General features: G+C 25.4%; 4 protein-coding genes across 4 annotated transcripts; 3 read left to right on the top strand and 1 right to left on the bottom strand. All coding sequences in view use genetic code 6, as the record gives it.

The window, feature by feature from the left end:
• Positions 1-194: 194 nt before the first annotated feature.
• On the top strand, positions 195-3047 carry TTHERM_00316220 (hypothetical protein; the record flags this gene model as incomplete). The annotated part of the gene is made up of 1 exon (XM_001021314.2): positions 195-3047. The coding sequence occupies one exon, from the start codon at positions 195-197 to the stop codon at positions 3045-3047; it is 2853 nt and encodes a 950-aa protein (XP_001021314.2).
• Positions 3048-4162: 1115 nt separating this feature from the next.
• TTHERM_00316210 (mapeg family protein) lies at positions 4163-4624 on the top strand (the record flags this gene model as incomplete). Its single annotated transcript, XM_001021313.2, has 1 exon — positions 4163-4624. One exon carries the CDS (start codon positions 4163-4165, stop codon positions 4622-4624), a length of 462 nt encoding a protein of 153 aa, XP_001021313.2.
• Positions 4625-6000: 1376 nt separating this feature from the next.
• TTHERM_00316200 (transmembrane protein, putative) lies at positions 6001-15916 on the top strand (the record flags this gene model as incomplete). Its single annotated transcript, XM_001021312.2, has 20 exons — positions 6001-6101; positions 6154-6324; positions 6378-6449; positions 6502-7038; positions 7163-7744; positions 7800-7918; positions 7976-8143; positions 8197-8305; positions 8359-8973; positions 9032-10221; positions 10438-10769; positions 10852-11716; positions 11838-12722; positions 12898-13398; positions 13456-14356; positions 14610-14772; positions 14831-15304; positions 15353-15578; positions 15636-15701; positions 15759-15916. The coding sequence occupies 20 exons, from the start codon at positions 6001-6003 to the stop codon at positions 15914-15916; spliced, it is 8235 nt and encodes a 2744-aa protein (XP_001021312.2).
• Positions 15917-16587: 671 nt separating this feature from the next.
• Positions 16588-25093, bottom strand: TTHERM_00316190 (type III restriction enzyme; the record flags this gene model as incomplete). Its single annotated transcript, XM_001021311.3, has 3 exons — positions 16588-19125; positions 19226-24966; positions 25027-25093. 3 exons carry the CDS (start codon positions 25091-25093, stop codon positions 16588-16590), a joined length of 8346 nt encoding a protein of 2781 aa, XP_001021311.3.
• Between the last annotated feature and the right edge of the window lie 521 nt (positions 25094-25614).

The following is a 25614-nucleotide window of genomic DNA, read 5'->3' as shown; positions in this document are numbered from 1 at the left end:
ATTTAATAAAAGCTGTTAAATACATAACTAATATAATTTTTTATCATTTTGAGTAAATTTATTATTTGATTAATTAATTATAATACTATCTATATTAATTAAATACATTTTTCACCAAGCAAATCTTGATTTATTTGTATTATTAGAAATATATTGACAGATAATTTAATAAAAGTCATTCATTTAGATTAATTATGTAATTGCATAAGAGATTTATATTAGATATTTGGAAATCATCTGCTTATTATGATTTTCAGCAGTCTTTTAAAGTGCCAGACACTTTCTATCTTCATGAATAAAAGATAGATTGGATATTTACTGGAAAGAGCGGCAAGATATTGAAAAAAAAATAAGAGAATTCATCTATTAATGTTGTTAAAGATTATTTTTGCAAATTAGATTAAAATGAATAAGAAAGCGAAAGTAATAGCTAAATGGTTGCATTTTAACTATTAGCAAGTTATGATTAAGGGATATGCTATTTTCACTATTTAGATTTATCAGGTGTATGTGAGTTAATCGTAGATTCATTTAAAAAGAGAGATGATATAGAATCTAGCAATTAAATTTGTACAGATTTTAATACAGGAGTCAATTTACAATAGAAAGTGGAGAGTAACTTAAATTAAAATGTATTATCTGATAAAACAGCTGTGATTTAAAGGTTTTAAAAAAGCTCTTGCAATGAAAAAAATATGATTCGCACAGAATGGACAATAAATGGTAAATTTACTGCTTAGAAGAGAATTAGTAATTATGAAAGTTTTAGAAAAGAAGATGAATATAAAAGTTATTTAATATTTGAAGATGAAAATATGTCTGTCAATAGGGAATTAAGCTAAAAAGATAAATAAGAGTTACTTTTTATTTCTCAGCATGTAGTTAAAGCCCTCGAGCTTATTCATAATGAAAGAGGAAAAATAAGCAATATTTAATTATTATTGACTTAAATTAATGGATCATTTTACTTGTTAGCTTGTAGCTCTCTTTAATTTTCAAATGATTCAACTCTCCCTTAGCCTTGGAGAATTTCATACGAGCTTAAAATGAAATATCCTAACCAAGCAATTCACATGCAAGACACATTGCAAGAAGCTCAAAAGTATCTTAAAAAAATTGAAAATAATAAAAAGGTCCAATAGTGTGAGTGCTGCAAAAATTTCTCAACAAAATTATAAGCAATCTGTTCAAACAAATTAATTCAAATTCGGATGAGGAGAGGAGTTGGTATAAGCTAATTTGAAGCAAAACAGTTAAAGAAAAAAGATTTTAGCGATATTTGTGAGGTCTGTTATTAAATATTTTTAGAAATGCATAAGATAAATAGCTATAACTAAAATTAATAAAATTTGATAACTGAAAATTCTTTTATCAGTAAACATTCGATATCTATACTAAATTCATAAAGAGGTAGTACAAAAAGAGAAAAAAGGAGCTAGTCTAACTATGAATCAGGCGATAAATCATAAAAATGTAATTTAAAAAGTGAAAGATCCTACGATGTAAGAAGCTATAAAATTAACAATTATTAAAGTAGAAACAATATGCAGAGCTCTCGAGATAACTCAGTAAATACTGGCAGGGAAAACTCAGTAAATTTAATAAGAAAAAGTTCAACAAATAATTTAAAGGAGTATTCTTCTAGCAACACTTAAGGTGAATAGTCTACTGTTAATACCAGAGACTATTCAAGTTATAACACTAGAAACTCCTCAAGCCAAAGAAATTCTTAGCGAGTACCTCCTTTATATTTTAGAATTACAGAAAAAGTAAAAAGTAATAATTAGTCTAACAAACCGAATATATAAAGCAAAAGTTAATCAACTGATGCAAATACTAGATTATCTCAACCAACTTTAAATCAACTAAATAGTGATATATCTAATTAGTAATTGTTTTTTGATTTTCCAGATAGTAAAAAATCATAACAAATAACCAATGATATTAGTAATCCCTATGATATTTCTGAAATAAGCAAGACTGTGATTAATTAAGAAGATAACACATCGTTCAATTCATAATCTCCATCATATTAACTTTATAGTTTAATTGATAAAAAAGATAACAATTTCTAAAATAGTACTAATTTGCCATATTAAATGCATGAAAATCTTAATTAACAAAAATAAATAGTTTAAAATAGTAAATTGTAAAATATAAACTAACCCCAAGATATTTAAGCAGTTTAAGTTGAAAGCGATTAAAAACCAATAAAAAATAAGTTTGGAATCAAAATAGCACTAAAAAATTTAAAAAAAGATGTAAAAAAATAGTAAGAGGATATTAAAAGCGTAATCTAAGAGGCAATGAAAGACTGCTCTTAAATTTAGCTCAAATTAGAAACTCAACAATCAGAAAACAGAAGATATTCAAGAACAATCTTAAAAAGAGTTACTCCTAGAAGCTAAAATTAACAATTGGGGGTAGAATAACTTCCAACAGATTAAAATTAGCAATAAAAGGTTTAATCATAATCAATAGAAATCAGAAAAAGTTAAGATTTATTACAAAAATAATTGCCACCAAGGTCTAAAAACTCTTCTCATTCTAATAGAACTGGTTTATCAAACTAATCAACAACTAATTAATCTTTCTCTTCAAATCCTTAAGGTAATAATTCACTAGAGTGTCCTAGCTTAAAAGCAATTTCTGCAAATATCAAATAAAATTAATAAAGTTCTGAAAATTACTTAAAAGATCTTTTAAACTAGAACATTAATCCTTAACAAAATGATTTAGCTAGAAATGAGTAAAGATTGTACTCGTAAGATACTATTTTTTCTTAAAGATTTAGAAAAAACTCTTTTGATTAAGAATAAAGAACTATTGTTCACTAAAACTCTAACGAACTTATTGCGTATGGGGAACCACAAAAAACAATACATAATGATTCTCAAGAAAAACTAGACACAAAAGTTATAAACGATAATACAATTAGTCAAGAATTCTTATTAAATAAAGACACATTTTTAGATAATTTATAAGACTAAAACGAGCAAATATAAATGTTTAGAGTGAGAAAATCTTAATCATTTAATAAAAAATGAACATTTCACTCTCCTAATTGAAATGAAATCTAAATTTTTGAATTTCTTAATGATAAATTTTTATATAACTCTAATTAATAATTTAAGGTGATCGATTATAAAATTAATTTAAAAATTGTATTCAATATTAATATGTATAAAAAAATTAATTTTTCTTAAAAATGTAATAATTCTTACTTATAATTTTTCAAATTGTAAAGAATTTTTCAATTTCTTAAATTTCATTCTAATTAACAATATTACCCTATTAATAACATATTTAAATTATAGCAATTGCTTTTACTAAGTAAGGAAGTAAGTTTCTATAATTTTAATTTTAAAAATATAAGCTGCGCTCTTGTCTATATTTTTGATTAATATAATAATAAACAAATTAAAAATTACCTTTATATTATAACAAATTAATACTTTTATTTAAAAGATTAAGTTTTGTCACAAATTATAATTAGAATTACAAAGATTATTTATTTTTAAATTCATATGTTCTAGTGTAGTTTTAATAAAAGAACTTCTTATATTCTTAATAATATTTCTATTATTATCGATTTGAAATATCAACTAAAAATATAATATTTTGAGTAACCCCCTTTTTATGTTTTATTAATCCCTCTAAATATTCAAATTTTTTATAATTAATTAAAGGAGGATTTTTTTAAAAAGTTAGATTATAAAAATATCTTTTATCATAAAATAAAAACAAGATCTTTTTGATAGAAAATTAGAATAATTCTTTTTGGATTTTAAATCTTCTATGTTACTGTATTTAAATTCTTTAATCAATATAAGAAAAATATAGAAAAATTTCAGAAAAATTGTGGAAAAACCACAGAATAAATAGTTGATTCAACTTCCTCCAAATGTAAAAGAAATAAGTAACGAGCAATAAAATATATTTAAATAAAAGAACTAATTTTAAAAATAATAGGAATTAGAGTTATGTGTAGGATATAAATTGATCGATAATTTCATATTTAAATCCTATAATTGTTTTAAAAAAATTAATAATAGAAGTTAAAAAATAAAATATTAAATCTAATAAAATGGCTCAAACAGTTTTTATAATAGAAGAACATTTTTAATTAGCATTGCTCTCAGTAGTGATATATTCTTTTGAAATGATTTTAATAGGCTTCTTGCTACCTGGTAGAATTAGAAGTAAGGTCTTTAATAAGGATTTTTTATAAGCACATTTTGGAGAGGAGCATAGACAATCTTTAGGAACTGAAATTGACAAAACTTTTGGTTATCCTGATATGGGACATGGTAGATATTCAGACAAACTTTCATATAAAGACTGGGTTTATTTTGGTAAAGCATAAAGAGCTCACTACAATTTCTTAGAAGCGTGGGGTCCTCAAACTCTTTTCATAATTATTGGTGCCTTAAAATATCCACTTTTTTCAGCAATTTTAGGTTTTGTTGCCATTCTAGGTAGATTACTATACAGCGTTGGTTATATGCTTTAAGCAGGAAGTTCAAATCCTATTAGAAGTATCGGAGCTGTTACTGGTGATATTGTTTTACTTATTAGTTTCATACTCTCATGTATTGCTTGTATTTCTGCTTATTCAAATTGAATAAATTTAAATAAAACTTGGAAAATATAGCAAAAATATATGTAATTTAAGCTCAAAAACTTCAGATTACTAGTAAACTAATAATTTATTATACTTAATTAATATGTTTAGATTTAAAAGAGGACTATTTGTTTTTTTTGTAAATCGTTTAAAAGTTAATTTATTATTTTTAGATAATTGTTGATTTTCTAATTTTTATATCATAAACTATAAAAAATTTAAATTAAATTTCAAAAAGTAGATCTTGTGTTTAAAACATCAAGTTGTCAAGTTGGTTTTTAATTAAAAATTGTCAGTGTGTATTAAATTTATAAAATAATAATAAATCAAAAACTTAAATAATATTAGAAGGAAAATAAAAATTATTTTATACTGTAAGATTTATACATTTTGTCGTATGATGAATAAAAATATTTTAATACAATAAGTTAACAAATCTAAATAATTAATTTATATTTTATTTATTAGGGTGAGATGCTACTAGGATTTAAAGTAAATAACATTTTATTTAAATCATTTTTAATTTTTCTATATCAACAAATATTTTAATTCCATTATTAATTAATCCTATATTTTATTTAAATTTAGAATGACTAGAATATAAATTAAATACAGAGTTAAAAAATTTTTAAGTATCAAAATATAAAAAATAATTTTATCATTTAAAACAAAACGAATTTATATCTATTAAGTTATTTATGCAAAAATCCATAAAATTTACTTAATAACTTTAAATAAAATTTATATTTTGCAAAATAACTTTTGAAAGACAAGTTTTTAAATATGATTTAATTTGAAGTTGAAAGTTATTTAGTGGCTATTAGAATTTAAATTTTGTATTTTTTATTTTGTTAAAAAGGTAATAAATAATAGAAATTTCATGATTTATTTTAATGAAGTGTTTATATTACAGTTTAAAACAACACTGATAATTTCTTCATATTTATTCAATCGAATCTTTTTGTATTTTATTAAAATAAAAATTTCAAATTAAAAAAATGAATGTAAAGAGCATAGAGTAATTTTCATTTAAATTTTAATGACAGTATTTTATTAAATTACGAATTGATTGAGCTATTTTGTTAAAAGCTTTTAATAGATTTATACAAAAACTTAATCATTAACTTTCAAATCCACACTAAAAATACGAAGCTTGTTCGATTTTAATTTTTGTGATATTTAATGAAGTGGATATTATTTTTAGATTAACTTACCTAAATTAGTTTGCATCTTAATGTACGCTATTGATTACTTTTTTTATTTTTATTTCAACTAACAGATATGATTGATTGCTATTTTTTTTAGAAATTTATTAATTCAAACAAATTAAAATTAAATATATTCATTAAAAGCGATTAATATTTTGGGTAAAAACAATGAGATAATTTCTGAATTTCACAATATTTTTTTTAACACTACTGAGCAATTATGTCTATAAAACATATTATTTTAGTGGATATGATGTTGATGTTAATGGGTAAGAATCATATTAAGAAATATTGACTTAAATTCATTATTTTATACTAAAGAATCACTTTTTATGGAGGGAATTAGTACATTGATTATAATAATAATGATTAATTAACAGACTGCCCATCGTCATGTACATCATGTTCTAACAGCGACTATTGCTTAACATGCACTTATGGATATTTCTTATACACTCCTATGGATAATAATCATCAATTATGTTTAAAATGGTAATAATTTTTACTTATTGAGATAATAGTTAAAACAACTATGATTAAAATAGTCCTCATTTCCATCTTTCAGAAATTTCATAAACAGTTGGCTGCGCTGATTGCGTTTCTAACCCTCTTACATGGTATAAATTATATTCTTTTACTCATTTTATTTATTTATTTTTTCATTAAAAGGTCAAGTAAAATGATTTGTACTTACATCTTTCAAGCAATAGATTTAGGAGATCCATCTTTGATACGATACTAAAAAATTTAAACTTTGGATACTAAGTCATTATTCTATGTTTACAGAGATAATTAAGATAGATTGGCGATCAGGGATTGTCCTGGTTGCGATTCTTGGTGTGGAGATTAACTTAATGCTAAAGGTTGTTAAACTACTAATTTAAGTTTTTAGGTGCCTGTATTTTAGTAGGGAATAATTTGTAAAAAAGGCTACTACTTTTCTCAAAATGGTTGTTCGAAATGTATAGATAATTGTGATATATGTTCTGATAGCTCTAAGTGTTTAGTCTGTAGCTCAGGATATTCGATAGGATTGGGTAGAATTTGTGTTTCTTGCTCTTCTGTTATAGTTAATTGTCTAAATTGCTATTTAGGTAATAGCAATACTAATTTTATTCAGGATCAGACAACATTAGATGACTATACCTAAGATATGTTAGATTAGCAGGGTTTTTTGTGGAGATGCGCTTCATGCAATTAAAAGAAGTAATAAATTAATTTCTAGTAAAATTAAAAGGATAAATAAATATTTATCCAGTAAATAGTTTTACTAACTTTTTTTACTGTTCAAAGTATTTAAATTAATTAATTTAATCTTTAATTAAAAAAGTATTTTTTATATCCCTTCATTGGATCAAACAACTTGTGAAAGCTGTGATTTGAATAATTGCAGAGCCTGTAGGTATGCCACTGTAATTTAAGATTAACTTATAGATCACACTAGTTCTCCATATGTAGTTGATGCTTCTGCACAAGATAGCTTTTAAAAATATTGTACTCTTTGTCAAGCAAGCTACTCTGTAAAGTATGACGGATAATGCAGGTTCTGTTCTTCACAATGCTCAATTTGTTATTATGGTAGTCTTTCTGGAGATAACATCCTATACACATTAGAAAATGATTTCTTATATCTCACTTAATAATAGAAAAACGAATTGGGTTTATAGTGGAAATGTTTTGGCTGCATTTATAACTCAAATAATGATTCAACTAAATTTCTTACAGGCTTTGATGGATAATGTGTCTTAGAAAGTGATTTTAATACTTAAAATGGAGTAAATCTAAATTTTGCAGTTAAAGATCCTAATTGTTTTAAATGGAGACAATTAACTAGTTCAACAAGCACCCAATTTGAATGTATAGAATGCATAAATGGATATGGAATAAATATGGCGAATCCGAGCCAATAGAGGTTAATATTTAAAAATTGTAAAACTAAATTCTTTATCTTTCTTTTAAAAATGTAGATTATGTGATTTAAGCGTTAGTTCTTTTAATAATCCTTCCCTTAGCAAGTGCTTAAGTTTTTATTATACTTTTTAAGGTTACAGCAGATAATTAATTAGCTGTACATCATGTTAATAAGGTATTCACTCATAAACCAATAATTATAAAATTTATTTTAATCAATGAAATTTAATAGGTTATTCTCCTTTACCTTCTAAAGGTTGTGTAAACTGCTCTTCAGGCAAAATTGCAAGCTCAGAACCTTCTGATGCTCCAAATGCTACATGTAATGATTGCCATCATATTTCAAGCAGTGGATTAGATTTTACTATAGTTTTAAAGACAACATAATTCGTTTCCTAAGGTATTATTTTTATTTTTTAAATTAGTTGATTATCAAATTTTATAAAAAAATAGATTAAGCTTTGGAGTAAGAAAATTAATAAAGCTTTCCTGTTATTCCTTAATGCATAGATTGTGCTAATAATTTAGTAGATGGAAGATGTCCAAATCTTTGCTAATCATAGTAAAAAATAACTTTTATATTTATTATAAGATTTTAATTCTTTTAAAACAAAGCTGCTTAAATTCGTAGTGCATACCAGATGAAAGTGGTTATTCTACTTGCTAAGCATGTGTAAATGTTTAATTCTAGTATGACGATGTTGGTTTATGGACCACAAGTGAATCACTTTCACAAGATTAGTCTAGCTGTCTTATTTGTCCAAGATACTGTGATCTCTGTGTTGAAAGAACAAGTGATGAAATGAAAAGTATGAATCCTTATTTTAAATCAATAGACCAATTTTTTGGGTAATTTTAGTATAAATGCTTAGTTTGCAAATCAGTTGAAAACTCATGCCTTTACCCTAACGGAAGTTTGGGTTTGGATTGTAATAATTAAAGCGCATCAACAATTTTTTATGATGCAAGAGTAAATTAGTGTTACCCTTGCTAAGGATCTGATTGTGCGAGAAAAATAAAAATAAGATAAATTATAGAATGCAGATCTGGTTAAGCTGCTGGAAAAGAAAATATGAGCTAATCTGATTACTATAAAACAGTTGATGCTACTGGAGCAGATTTTGGTGATGAAGTTTTCCCTCTGAGTGTTATTTTTATAGAAAAATGGAATCCAACTCAGCAGTTGACAGTAGATTTCTTCCCTTATACTGATATTAGAGGTGATATTTAGTAATGAATTAATAAATATTTCATTTATATTTTATTAAAAAAAAATATTATCAAAAAGTTTTTAGTTAAACGCAATAAATGGAGAAGGAATTTCAACATTTGAGTATGAAATTCTAATAATTCCAGAGTAAAATGTCTCTATCAATATCCAATCGAATACTAATGTGTATGAAAATGTTTGCAGATTTCCAAATGAAATAACATTCACTAATTCACTAGCTAAATATGTTGCAAATATTAATTCAATGAAACTAAGTTTTAGCATCTTAACATCGGCAGGAGTTAAATAAAATGTTGAGCTTGCTTTTTTATACACAAACGGCTTTACATTCTCTGGTTGGAATGAGTTTTATTTCTCATATTTAACTTTTATTCCTTTATTGAACCTCAAAAAAGGAATCTTACCAAATGATATGCTCATAAAATTTTCAGATAACTTATTTAATTCAAAGGTGACATTTAACTAAATTAATTTTATTCATGGAGTCGATTTAGATACACAGTAAAATACTTTTAAAAAATTAAAAACAAACTGCTATCCTGTCATTGAGGTAGCTAATATGTAAGTGCTTCAAATAATTGATCTAAAATTATAAAATTTTTTCTATCCGAGCACATATTCCTTATTTAATTTTGTGAATACTACTTCAAGCTAATCATTTAATATGATTGTAGACGGAATGGAGATAAATAATTGCAAATTCTCAAATACAAATTTCATTCAGCTTGTAGCTAGCACAGCAAGTATTAAAATAAGTAATTTTAAAATGACTCAAAACTTTTTCGATCAATCAGCAATACTTTACTAGGCTTAAGGACACAATTTTCCTGTATCCTAGCATACAATAACCATATCTAGTACAGATATTACTTCTTAAACTTTGAATTGTTTTAAATTTATTGATGCTTACAATATGTTGACCACACAAGTTTAACAATTTGCTTTTTATGACTAAATCTAAATATCATGTAATAATGACATACCTTCTCTATTCACTTCTAATATTATAAATTGCGATACTGTATCAATAAAGCATAGTAATAAACCATTTATCTTAAGAATAGTATAGTTTCCAGTAGCTAGTCCTTCGTAAATCAGTCCCATTATCATTTTAAACAATTTCACTTTGGAAGGATTAATATTATCAAATATATTTGGTTAGCTAATTAACTTGGTATAATATTAATTTACAAATAACTATAGTTAAGATCCATATAACTTGAAAATAAATTAATTTACAGTCAAGGGTAAATCATTCAATTTATTTTTCATAAAAATACTCATCTTTCTTTACTTTTGTATCCAATAATTTTTTTAAAATTTATATAATAATATTATTAGAAGAGTTAAATATCAATACAAAAATCAAAATAAATTTATTTAAAAAATTTATTTTCATAAAATTTGAAGATTTTTAAAAATTAATTTGTGTGCAACTTATTTTTTTTTTATTATTTTAATAGGATTATCTTGCATTAACTAATTTGAATTTGGGCAAACAAATCTAATTTATTTAAAGCAAATTTCTAAAATATTAATTAAGAATCTTAACATTATAGATACAAAATAGGTTAATGTAATATTTGCTGATACAGTATCGTACTTAGACATACAATAAGGTTCTTATTAAAGGTCTGTTCAACCTAAAAATTGGGATTTTAAAAATGGTTTTCTTTAAAATCTTCCTAATAGTGATCTTAGTGAGTTGAATGGATATTTTTTATAATCAACTACTCTTATCAATAGAGTTTTTATTTAGGGATTTACGTTTTCTTATTTATTCTTTCGTGATACAGTAAATTAATTACTTATTTCATTTTTTAAATCTTTAATTAATAAATAAGGCACTTTAAAAATATTAAAAATAAATAAAATAGAATTTAGTTTAAAACACATAAATTGCTTCTAGTAATAATAATTTGCCTAAGACTGAATATAATGACGATTAAATAGAAAGTATCTTAGTAAATAAAGCAAAAAATTTAGATTATGGTGAATTAGCTATACCTAGAATAATTATCACAGATTGCACATTTGAAAATCTTTTTTCAATTACTGCTTCATAAAAGTAAATATCACTAATTAACATAGAAGGAGACAATTCTGTTAGATTGATATTAGATTAAGTTGTTTCAAATTAAATTTCAGCTGAAACTCTTTTAGAATAACTGATTAAAGAGTCTGCATCATTTGCTCTAGTTGATTCTATGGATTCTTATTTTCATATTTATGGTTCCAATTTTTCTAATTTTAAAACATCAGTTTGTCTTTAAAATGGATTCGTTGGAAGCCTGAATAAGATTTTCATCTTGGATTCACATTTTACTTAAGCTAATATGCAATATTTAACATTAGATAATAGCTTAAAAGGAGGATATTTTAATATTCAAGCTAATTATTTTAGCATTAAGGATAGTACATTTTAGTAAGTAGTTGCTGATACTGCAGGAGCTATATATTATAAAGGACTTACTTATTCATAATTAATATGCGATACAGTAACATTTGATTAAATATACACATCTTTTTCACCTTTAGCTAATGGTAATGGTGGTGCAATATACTATGACTCACAGTCAACTATTTCATCATTAACCATAACAGGAAGCACATTTACTGATGTATATGCTAATTATACTGGAGGTGCTCTATATTTGATTTGTGGTAAATCTCAATGTGTATAAATGATCTAACAGAATACATTTTCGAATGTATTTGCTAATTAAGGCAGCATATTCTACAGTAAAATATTTCATATTAGACTTATCTATTAAAAACTAATAGAATAATAAAATGCAATTAAATATTGAATAAAAACTAAAATTATTTGAATACATTATAATATTATTTAATATAAAAATAGTTTAACATAAATTACCTGCTTAAAGCACTACATTTTAGCTTAATACAATCACTTAAGATATGGATAAACTAAAAAATGTATTGACTCAATATTACTAGTTTCAAGATATAGATGCAAAGACTCTATAAGACGATCTTTAGCTATTTTATTTGATGATTATGATAGGAGGAGTTTTTAATTTCTAATCAAATACATTATCAGGTATTCAAACTGTTTAAGGGTTTATTTATGGTTAATAGATAGTGTTTAAAAGCAATCAAAATAAAATTTCTTAATCAAATTTTTACTTCACTCCTTATATATATTTAGCAGGATCTTATTTTAATTCTAATACTTTTGAATTCGATGACATATCTTTTTGTAATGACTGTGTAAAAGATCCAGTATTTTCATTCTTAAACACTGCTTCAGCTTTTGATTCTTTCATTTTAATAGAAAATCCTACCTAATAAACTTTTGTAACAGATATTATTATGAATAAAGTAATATGCGGTGTATGTAGCTAAGGCTTATTAGGGTTTACAAAAGTTTCAAACTAAATTACTCTTCAAAAAGGAGATATCTAAAATTGCGAATCAAACTAGGGAATAATTTATATTAAAGCAGCTGTGTCAAATAAAAGAAACCTTTAAACAGCTTAACAAATTTCAACAATTGATGGTTATAAATTTTAAAATAACTTAGCTATGTATGGTACTGCAATCTATTCTTCAAATTGCAGCTTGATTGTTTAAAACTCATAAATAACTTCTAATTAAGCTACAGATACAGCAGGTGGCTTATATTTCTATTCAGCTGAAAATATTTAAAACACTTTGAAATTAATTAATACTCAAATAACTCAAAATAGTGCAAAGTATGCAGGAGGCATCAAGTGCATTGGAAGTAAACATTTTAAACTAAATATTTATTCATAATTTTGATCAAATCTTAATTTTTAATAAAATAAATAAATAAATTTATAAAATATTGGCCAAAATGTTTAATTTAAAATAAAATATTATTCTAATAAAAATAATGGATTTAATTTTTTAATAATAATATTTCTAAAAATTAAAAGCTTTTGCTTAGCTATTGTAGGGTTCAACAGTTGAAATGAATACAGCTACTTATGGTAAAGATATTGTTGCATATCCTGTGGGTTTGATATTATCTGTAAATGGAACAGAACATTAGCCAGATTAAGATGGTATTGTTAGAATCAGTAATTGGGCATCAGGAACTTCGGATTACTAAGATATGGGCTTTTACTTTATTAGTTCTGACAATAAAAAGTAAATATTGCAAGCTGACTAAACTTCTTCACTTACAGTTTCTTTAAACTATGGCTCTAGTAGCGTGCCTTCAACTGCAAAAATATTAGGTACTTAAACAGCAAAATATGATTAAATATATAATGGGTTTGTTTTAGATAAAATAATTTTATAACAATATCCTCTTTAGTAACTGTTAATAAAAGCTAGCTCTCCTACAGTTTAGATACCTGTTTTTGACAGTGATGGAACTCTCATTTCTGTTAAGAACGATTATATTCTATAAATGATAATCTAAATGAGAAAGTGTAAGAAAATTAAAATTATTGTTTAATTATTTATTTATTTCAATTTTTAATAAATAGGTACTGTTGGTGAAGCTTATATTGAAATCACAGGAAATTGTTTTTATTGCAGTAAAGGCACATACAGTCTTCTTACAGAATCAAAATAATGCCTAAATTGCCCAAAATATGGAGTTGAAAATTGTCCTGGAGGAAATTAAATGAACCTTACTGATGGATATTGGAGACCAGATGAGACTTCTGATCTCATTGAGTCATGTTTTAATTATGAATCAAATTGCTTAGGTGGATTAAAAACAGGAGATTCAAGTTGTGCAGAAGGTCATATAGGTGCTCTTTGTGAAGTTTGTGATATAACTGGAAGAGAGTGGGGAGAAAGTTACTCATTTAGTTCTAATTTTAAATGTGGTAAATGCTCCGAAGTTGTAGGAAATACGTTTAAAATGATTGGTTTAAGTATTTACACTTTTCTTGCAATTATTTTCTCTGTAAGAAGTACAAAAGCTCTTTTGGATTCATATATAATTACATTTTACTTGTAAAAAATTAATTTTTTGCCAAAAAAGGCAGTTTAAAATTAAGAATCTGTTGGTATTATAATTAAGATTTTTACAACCTACATTCAACTTCTACTAGTTATTTAGACATTTAAATTACAATTACCTCCAGGTTTGAGGGATATCTCTGCTAGTATTGGAGATCCTGTTTAGTAAATGAGTTTTAGTATGGACTGTGCCTTATATTAAATGCAAAAAAAGATACCTATTACATATTTCAGATTATTATGGGCTTAATTTATGCCTATAATTTACGTCAGCCTTTATTTATTAGGGCATTACATATACATCAATATAAAAAGATTTAGATTTCATAATGTAACTGCATGGATATCTATAATATACATGTTTATTTCTATGCAGCCATCTATTGTTAGAACTCACATTTAAACTTCTTCTTGCAGGTAAAAATAAAATTTTTAAAAATTAGAATAAAATATCTTGAAAAAAGAATAAAACTCAGAATTATTTTTTTTTTAAACTTAAGTAAGCAACTTGCATAAATAAATATCTAGAGATATTTTATTTAAGTAAATTATATACTTATACAAATTATCTAATAAATTAATTTTGTAAAAACATTCTTAAAAAATGAATTTAATTTACATTTTTTTAATTTATTTATTTTTAACAAATAAAATTATTTATAAAACAAAGATTTATATCTGGAGAAAATTATATTAAAGCTGACGTCTCTCAAATATGCTATACAAATACTCATATAGGATGGATGGTTTTTTACATTTTACCAACTCTTTTGGTTTGGATTGTATTAATACCTTTGTTTTTCTTATACAACATGCATAAAGGAAAGAAAGATGTAATCAAATTAATAAAATTTAGTTATTTATTTAATTATTTATTTATCTTTTAACTAGTTGAATAAAATAAGAATGCAATATAGATTTGGATTTTTATATTCTGAATATAAATAAACTTCTTACTTTTGGGAAATAGTAAAAATCTATCAGAAAACTCTAGTCACTATTTTCATAAATATATTTGATTAGTATATTTCCATAAAAGGAATTTTGGTAATCTTCATATTGATTTTGTACATATATCTGCAAAAGAAGAACTCTCCTTATCTCGAAAAGAGATTTAATAATTTGGATATTTAGTCTAACTTAACTGTAATTGTATCAATAATTCTAGCAATTTTCATACTTGACAATCCTTTTGCTTATTAAATTTGGTTAGCCTATACAGCTTTAATCTTATTAAATGTTTATTTTATAATTATAATGCTTGGAATATTAATTAGCGGACTTACATCTAAGTTTGAATCAAAGCTTTATGAGATCTACCTGAAGATTTCTAAAAAATTTCCTAGTCTATCTAAACTTCTTAGAGTAAATAAATTATAAAAGTTTAAAAAATTTTATTTGTTTTTTTATTAGCTACCAAGAATACCTAAAGAAAGAATAAAGTATCTATGGGGATGTATAAGAATGAGTGTTATCAAACATAAACAAAATGAAAACTAACAAGAAAAATAAATTGCTAAAAAAGCTAGTATCGAGGTTTAATCTTTATCAGAAGAAAATAGAAATGATCAAGTTGTTGATACACCAGATAATTAGAATTATGAATAAAATAAATTGATTATTGTTTCTTCATAAAGAAGTAAAAATTTAATTATTTTAATTAATTTAATATAAATAACACATTTTTAAAACAAAGTCGGCCTTCACAATAAGAACCCTTCTGCAAGAGTCATACCAGTATCTTCTTCTAATTAAAATTAAAGTATGAATTATTTATAATTTTTGATAGTTTTAAAAAATATTTATTTTAAAACATTAGATATTAATTACTCTCCTGTTTCTTTACTCAATTTACAAAATATGAAGACAGAATAAGAAATGCATAATACAATTTTTTAGAGTTCAATCTTTAAAGCAGAATTTAATTAAATTTCACAAAAAACAATAAATATTCAAAACTAAAATAGCTAATCTTGATAAAAAAATAAAATTAAATTATTTAGTTTTATTTAATAATTTATTTATTTATCTTGTTTAAATTATTTTTAGAATGGCTTCTAAATAAATAAAAAATGTTCAAATTATATTTTTTTTTTTAATAAAAATTTTTGATAATAGTTTTAATGTAATTGCTCCTAAAATTAATATTTAGCATTAAAATATAAAAATTCTGATACTAAAATATATTTTAAATGAAAGAAAATCAAAAATTTAAAGTTAAATTTTAGTATTTGATTTTTAGATTTAGATTTATAGAAATAATATTTTATAATAATAAAAATTAATAAAAATAAAATAAATTTAATAAAAATATCACTTATTTAATTTTCAAATTATTAAATAAAATTCACTCAAATTTATTAAATAAATTTTAGTTTTTAAAAAACAATTATTGTAAATTGATTGATTTATTAGACTTATATAAAGTATACTTGTAGTTTAAACCATTTTATTGATAATTTAATGTTTTTCTAAATTACTTTATTTATAATTAGAAATTAAAATTGATGGATGAATAAATTATTTATTTATATTATAAGACTATAAAACTATATATAATAGAAATATAAATATATTAAATGATATAATCGAGTTAATTAATTATTTAGTTATTTAGTAAATATATTAAAAATTAAAATTTTATGTGATCATAAATTTTATACGAATCTTTCCTTCCAATATAGCCAAGCATAACAATTAGTTACATAGGTAACTGTACCAGCAGTGTTCCATTAATCTCTCATTAGTTTTGTAAAACCACAATCAAATACAATTCTACCTCTATCCTCTGTTCCGGAGAGCACAAAGAAACATGGCTTGGAAGCACTGCTTAATCCGATAATATTAAGATGGCCAAAGTTATCTTTTGGTGTATTGCTCAGTACTTAAGGATAGCAGATAGTAATACCCTCGTGGAGATTATTGATACCAGTAGTAATTAAATGTGGACCGAACTATTAAGTTTCAAAGTAATCACCAGCCTTTAAGACCTAATCACCATAATCAGAACCATCTAATTTAATAAAGATAGGTTATCTATTATAATAACCAACTGGAATTCTTTAAAGTATCAGATTTGCATGCACAATATAAGGATTATTATCAGCCCAAATCATCAAACCCTTTTGTTGTTTCAAGTGATATTCTATAGCATCTTAGAATCTGCTTTCCATTCTATGAGAGTGGAACTTATATCCACTTATAACCCAAGCTTAATCGAATTAAGGTAGCTTTACGATAAATTCCTGCTCAGTAACAACGACTTCACAAACTTTGAAACCCTTCTTTCTTAATGTTGGTATTAATAAATGATTAATGTCTTCATCTAGTCCTTCTTCTGGATAAAATAGACCTATCAATAGTGATAGATCATTATATGAATTGTCACTACCCAAACCAACATTTTTAGGATTGTTATACTCGTCGTACTCGAAATTATTTTCATAGATACCAATTTTACCTGCTAAATCACTATAGAAATTATACATATTTGTTTTATTCTCAGTTCTGTCTGTGACCCTGTTAAATTTGATTAATATTTCTTGTATTTCTTCATTGTTATTAGGAGAATAATTTAGCAAAATTTGCTTTAGACGCATAGATTCCTTGTGAGATTAGCTTGTTTCTTCAAGCTTTATTGATAAAGATTTTTCTTTGTTTTTTTAGGTGGTTTATCTCAATTGGTGTAAGAATTCATAAGAGAAATTTTTAACACTAGCATTTAGATTAAAGTTTAGTACAAGATCTTCTCTGTTGACTACTAAACTGTAGCTACCACATTAAGCTTGTCTTGCAGTTCTACCTTTTATTTGAGTCTCTTCTGCTAGATCTTCAGAGAGGAAGGTTTAGATAATATGAATACCACCATTCTTATCCAGCTCAGGATCTGTGCTGATATAATCACAGCCTCTACCAAAAGGCTTTGTTGCGAGTGTTATCATGCTCATAGAACCTGCTTTAACTATTGTGTGTCCTTTGAAATTAGTTTCTTCAGAAAGAACTTAATAATCGTATTATGTTTTAAACTCATTTTTAAAAATGTCTAATGCCCTCTTCGACTCAAAGAATACTATTACTGATCTATTTTACTTCATAACGTTTTCTATTTGAGATTATATTTCTAAATGATAAAGGAACTTATTCTCTTTTACAACTACGTCCTTTTCTTTTTTAAAAGAAAATTTAGACTACCCATAAATTGATGGGGAGATTGTTAATTTTCTTATGTTGAAGAGATTTCTAGTTAAATTTTTCTGATAATCACTCATATCTTCTAAAGTACCACTGACTCCCAATACCAGTTGATATTCCTAAGGTATCTAAGCGAATGAGAAGCAGCCTACATTAATTATAAATGAAAGGTTTTCATTCATAACATCTTCTGTTATATTCTTCTTTTCCCACTCTTAGATATAAGCAAAAGCTGTTTTGTATCCTTTGACTGTATTGAAGGAAATGCCATCAAGAGATTTATAGCAAATAATTGTTTTGCTTTTTCCAGAAGGAGTATATGTCAAATATCTGTGGCCTTCAAGATTATTTACATCTTCGTACATCATTTTTATACGTTCATCAATAAATGCTTACCAAGGAACTAAATTTGGATTGTTCTAAAATAGCTTTTTATATACTTGTGTTTACTTAAACTTATCGATATGAACAGCTCTATTCTACCAGATATATTTCAAAATATCAATAACATCTTGATTATTGTAATAGAGTGCAACAGGGTAAGTACGACCAATGAAATCTTCACCGAAAAAGAAATCTACTTCATCAATAAGAAGAATTCTTCTCTTTGGTTAACTGCCCAAAGACCCTTATCTTTATATCTGTACCTTTTTATGTAACTTATTATCAAGTAAATCTAAACCGACTTATCTCATATCTTCTGGATCATTAATTATATCTTCGAATTATTTCTCAAAAGTGTTATATTTAATTACATTATCAATTTCTAATTGCTAGAAAATATGACTGAAGCTCTAAAAATCACGCTAACTTAGATAATTACTGTAGCAGCAGCAATCTACATAGAATCCTAGTAAGCCTAAGAAGCAAGAAGTAATTCCCAAAATGATAGATTTACCTTCACCTGTCTTTACCTAAACTAGATGGTTTTCAATAGGCATCTAAGTAGTTGTTGTATCTATTGAGAGCAATCTCATTACAGTTGAAACTTAAACCTTTAAATTAATGAAAATGGAATTAGATTAAAATCAACAGAAACTTAATTAATTAAAGTAAATGTTGTTAAAAATTTTATTTAATTTAATATTTATTTACAGGATGCAATTTTCTGAAACTGTCTTCTCTTCTTTGGCAGTTTACTATAGACCAGAAAGTACTCAAGTGAGCTAGCATGATAGAAAGATCTTACTTCTATGATGCTGACCAAGTGATTTACTTTTGATTCAAGTAATCGACTTAGTAGGATGAGCAGAATTTTTTAAACAAAGACTTTGTCTTTTATAAAATAGTTTCTGCTTTGAGATCTCCTTAGTGCCACTTGCTTAGGAGGTTTTTCCAGCACTCTTCATAATATTTATATTGGATTGAAAACTCACTTGCAATGAATTTTTCACCTTTAATATTATTGTTTACATATTCCAAGCTGAATTAATTCTTGGAAAGTTCCTCAATCATCTTGTTAAGAAGACCTTCGAAGTTTTTACTATTTTCCTAGATTATCAATAAACCAAGTTTATCTTATCTCAACTTAGATGAAACATCTGAAATGAATTGAGGTGTAAATTATTAAAATTTAGTTGTGATAAGCTCACTTATTTATTCAAGAGTGAATTCATGGACTTGTCCTATTTCGAATGCTATTTATCTGATATTAATAATAGATGCAACAAACTCTCTCACGTCTGATTCATCCTCGAAATTTTAGGAATAAATTTGTTTAGTTAATTGGGCTATAGATAATTTAATTTAGTTGATTATTTCTTCTGATGCATTATAGTTGGAGATTTGAACTATGATTTCCTTAAAATATTTTTCTATTTCAGATAAATCTTCTATCAATGCAAATAGCTTAGAATCATACTTATCCTTTGATCTTCTTTGAGCTTCTATTGCTTTCTCTTCGTATTTTCTAAATACTACCTTCATGATGTCTGAAGTGTTCATATTAACAGAGCTCTCTTAAATTTTCTTTGAGAACTCCTCTACTTACCTTAAAATTCTTGAAGTTTCCTTGTAATTTTTTTGTATAAGTAACGAATTGATTCCATTAACAATTTCATTTTTCTTTGCATTAAGTAAATCAGATATAACTTATTAGATAGTCCAGCATCCATCATTCACTAATTTATTGAGATCGTTGAAGCTGCTAACATGTGAATGAGTTGATTGCATATCAGATAAATATTTCTTGTAGATTTAGATTACATTAATTTGTTAATCATTCAAACTTACCCTTGTCTATTCAATGAAATCAATTAGTTTTACTGTATTGTTAAAGACAGTGTGCTGCAAAAGAGATACAGACTGTTTTAATTATTTTTATATTTTATCGAAGACTTGGCAAGATTATGTATTGAATTATTCATGTTTGACATATTAAAAGTTAAATTAAGCCATTAAGGAGTTGAATTAATAAAATTAAACAACATCATAAATTCCTTCAGATTCTCTCTCAAAAACAATTTAGTTTAGACTTTGTACAGTTGAAGTTTGTAACCTATTAAATTCTTACTCTATGCAAACTTACAATTCAAAATATTTCTGTTTCAAGGAGTTGTAGGAGAAAGAACGAATACCGTCAGCAATTTATGAGAGGAATTTGAGAAGTTCTTAAGTGCCATTATAATTTCTATTTTGGAGTAAATCAAAGAAAGTATCACAGAGATTATTGTATTAATTACAGACCTCTTTTTAAACTATTGAACTTTTAGATCCATTAATTAAATTGAGGATGTTTGTAATCTTACGTTGAGTAAACATATTTCTCACATCTAACATTTCATCTTAAATTCTCTTCAATATGGGCTAGAAGAAAGCTAGATAATGCTAGTTATAGTTATCTAAAGTGTACATAAGTAAATACTAATATTCACCCTTAAGAGTTTCAGCTATAGCTTGGACGCTTATTTCTTCGTTTTATGAATCTATCTTTGTGTTTACGAACACTGCTGCTTGTTCCAAAATTTATTTATTCACTTTTTATAAGATTAAATTATATTCATCCTTGTATTGGTGTTAGTTCTGTACTAGTACCTAAAGAACTTGGAGAATGGAAGTTGTTTGTTGTTTGTTTTTAATGTCAATTTAGTTTTCTATTTAGCGCAGACAGAGCTTCATTTGGTTGATCATTTTATCAGGTAGTTAGTTATCCTCGGGTCTAATATAGCTCTAAAAATTCTACACAACTCTACAAACAACCATCAAGCAACGGCTGGCCTTCTCTACTTTTTAAGTAGCTATTTTTTCTTCAAATCTCTTTACTTATTTCTATAAAAAGGCAGTCAAGTGATGAGTTATTTGAGGGAAGAATTTTTCAATGCTAAAATTTTTGAATTTAATTTGTGACAGCTTCTATTTAGATTATTCTAAATTTCTTATGTCTTGTTTAATTTTATTAATATAAATGTCATCCAAAATATTTCTTTTGGTGAAGGATTTAATTATTTAATCGAAGAGCATATTAACCTTCTCCTTTAAAATCTTCTTTATTGATTTATAAGATTCGTTATCCTCACTCATGGTTCTCATGTACTCTAATATTTGGTCATAATCAGATTGCTTAACCATGCTTTTGACTTTTTTATCCAATCCTTTTTATTTCATAGTCAATTCACTTTGAAGAGTATCAGCAGGATTATCTAGTCTTCCAATGAAATGGGTTAGATAAAGTACTCCGGCTTATCTAATCAAAGTAAGATTTTTCTAAGCACTTTCTTAATTAAAATCATCAGGTAAAGATGGATTGTCTGACAAATAGTCACTGATTTCCTTAATAAGTCTAGATTACTCAGAAATAGATTTTTCTAAGACATGTTCGTATAGATCAACTTTAAGTAGAGAATAGCTGTAATTGTATTCTTTAAGTTTTTATAGTTAATCGAGAATGATCTTTTATCTCATAGCATCAGATGGTAGCTTTTAATGTTCGAAATCATACATATTAGATTTAAGCTTGTTGAATAATTATTAAGCAAATCCATTCTAGCAATTAGTAACCATTTGAATAAGAGACTCAATTGTGTTTTGATTTTTATCTTCAAAATTTAAAATATAATTTGAAAGGTTTTAAATGAATTAGAGTAAATGGCTGATATTCTTGATTTGTTCCTCAATATTTCTGTAAGTATCATCAATGTTATTAGGGATTTGAATGCTGTTTACCATTTTAGTTATTAAAGAAAATTTTGTGTTTATATTGTTGCAAATAAGAGAAATCATTTCCTAAAATGCTATTTCGTCAAATTTTTTATTAGTGTAGTCTTTTAAGAGTATAGAAGACTGCTTTAAAGTGAATAAGCCATTTAAAATTCCTGTAGGATTTCTGAATTCATTAACTTGGTCTTGTGTGAACTTCATAACTTCTTCAATAAAAATCTCCAATGCGATTTTGCTCTTTGTCACTGAGTTCTAAAAGAATTTGAATGATTAGTAATACTTCATAGTGATCTTTTTAAAGATTTTTTGGATTGAATTAATTTTTTTCTTCACAATTTAGAATTCATCTTCTGTTGTGCTTTTAAATAAGTCCTTATTAGCTGTTTCGTATTTTGGGATCAAACAATTTTTTATCTATGAAGAGCAGCTGCTGAATTTCATGTCGAACTTTTAAACAATTGATCCTAAATGAACAAAGAGTGCTTGAGAGGCTTCTTGCAATTTATTTCTTATATCGTCGCTAATATTCATTATTTCCATGGCACATTAAATTGGTTTTTCCATATGTCCTAGTTTTTTTTGAGTAATTGCTTTATTAAAAAGCATGATTGCTTGCTATACTAATTTTTGTGTAGTGTCTTTTTAAGCTGTTTTAAATTATGGGAAATGATCATTCATTAGTCTCTATGATCCGCTAATTTAAGCTAAAAAGTGATAAGCTATCTTCATTTGATCTATATTTTTTAACACTTAATCGTATTTGTTATAATCTATTTCAAAAACTGTCTTCTTTTGCTAAATGAAATCACACCATTTTTTTACTTGCTCTTGATAAATCAGCTAAGAATTTAACTAGAGGTGATCTCCTACTTATTATTCATGCAAATCTTTAAGCTTAGATAAGTTTGATTCTAAATCGTTAACATTGACTTCTTCATTAGATTTAACTAACTCATCCATCTATTCCAAGAGAGTTATAACTCTTTTGCTTATAGAAAAGCAAGCAGCAGTATAAAAGTTATTTGTGTAAATACTCTTTATTTTAACCTAACCTTTATGGAAAATACGGAGTGTCTTAGCATTGGCCTTGAATGTATCTTCTATTTCACTACAGTAGTAAACATAATAAAGCTTTAACAAATCTTAAATTGTAACTTTGTAATTTTCTGTTTTTTCAATAGATTAAAGGCATTCCTCTAGCGCGCTAGAAAGAATGTCTATAAAATCATTATAAGAAATTATGCAATCATTTATTTCTTAGTATTCGTGTCTAATTTAATCTGTCCAGCACAGATAATTAGAAACTTTAACAATATTTTATAAAAGGATTTGCACCATTTCTTGCTATAAGGAAGTTATTCTCTGCAAAAGTGATTAAGTCTACTTGACTAAGTCTAGATTGATCACTGCTTGCACGCTTTCAGCATAACATTTCTTGACAATTGTAAATTCCAATTGCTCGTTTAGTTTTTTGAGAACACTTAATCTGTTAGTAATTTGATCATATTCTTCCCTCTAAAATAAATTTGAAATATCTTTTTAATAACTTTGAAGGATAAGTTCAAATTCGTTTTTTGTATTTTATGCAAGAGCATATGTAAAATACTAATTAACTCTTTCCTAAGGAATTTCTTATATGTTAAAAAGAGAGTCGATTAAATTCTATCTCTTATCGCTTATTAGTGGCTTTATAAGTGTAAAGAGTTTGTTTTTCTTTTCTATGCTTTGTATTGATATATGAAGAAATTGGGAAACCTTATCATCATCGCTTACAGAATCAGTCATTGCTTTTAAAGAATTATTGATCTGCTAAAGAGTAGTATCGCTATTTAAATGGGTGAAACCAATCAACACGCTTTCTTAAGACTCTTCATAGTCCTTAATTAGCTTGCTATATAAATCAATAACTTCTTTTATGAGCTTACCCTTGCCTTCAACAGAAACAAGATTCTTGTATCCGATAAGCAACAAAACTCTAATAGATTTGGCATACTATAAAGATTTTACTATTCCAACTTGGTTTGCTATATCTACTATGGATCCCTAAGAGTCTAAAAGACCTGGAGTATCACAAAGTACAAGCTCTCTTTCATCTTTTGGATGCTAAACATTGTAAACGTTAATAGTTTTAGTTTAAGATTCCATTGGTTTAGTTCCTATTTTAGCAGCCTCTTGCTCTCCTTTAGCCACAGTAATTCCTTCTACTTCATAAACATAGCTTTTTGTTTAGTTTTAAATCTTAGACCAAATCATCTTCTTTCCGAGCAAGTAGTTAATAGTAGTAGATTTTCCTACTCCTGTAGCACCTAGGACTATCACAATATCTTTACCTTGAATGAGCTCTGATTATTCTAAATTAGATTCAATCATCTAAGTTAAATTCAAAAGCTCTTTGAATCTCTTCTCTGAGCCTTAATTGAGTTTTGGCTTTTCTTTTTGATTTTCAATCTCAAGTTTAACCTTTTTGCCTCTATCCATAACTTATGAGTATTTAGCTAAAAGTGCTCTATCTTTTTATTCAAATTCTTCGTACCTATTTACTTCTTCTTCCTCGTACTCATCTATATAAATTTCTTTCTTTTATAAAAGATCCATCTAAGTTTCTTCTTTATTTGTATGCAACTCTTCCTTTGCATTATTCTTTTCTTAACTTGGTGAATCGGACCTATTTGCTTTTATGCCTACTCAATTCAATTAAATTATTCATTAGAATTAAAGCTATTAAGTTTAATGGATATTACCCTGATTCTCCTCTTTTTTTATGCTTTTATTGCTTTGTGGTTTTGGTTTTGCACAAACACAACCCATACTCTATTGTTTGTTTGCTTACTTAATTAAATAAACCAAAAAATTAATTTATAGAATGTGAAATAATTAATAATAATGAATTAAAAATTAGATTCGATTATATCTTTTAAATAATTCAAATATACTGGATATTTTTTATATTCATCAAAAGCAAAAAATTTAAATTTTTGGTATTACTTATTTAGAGAATTTTTATTAAAAGCTGGAATGATATTTTATTAGTGAAATAGCAATTAATCTATAAAAATAGTATTATAGTATGTATGTTTGCATAATCAAAATTAACACTTCCAATATTTTTTATATATTCTGATTATTTTCTTTTCAAATATTGAATTTTTAAAATTAAATTTTTCTCTTCCATAAATGTCTGAAAGAGAATAAATTTTATTTGTTTGATATTTTTGGTTTAAAATCAATATTACTCAGAATTATTGCAATTCTATTTAAATAAACCAATAAGCTAGTTTTTTAAAATAATTTAAAATAAAATAAGATTTTGCTAATAAATTGAAGTAATA

The sequence above is a fragment of the Tetrahymena thermophila genome (assembly GCF_000189635.1).
Source record: "Tetrahymena thermophila SB210 genomic scaffold scf_8254548, whole genome shotgun sequence".
Lineage (NCBI taxonomy): Eukaryota > Ciliophora > Oligohymenophorea > Hymenostomatida > Tetrahymenidae > Tetrahymena > Tetrahymena thermophila.
This window is presented reverse-complemented; position numbering and strand designations above follow the sequence as displayed.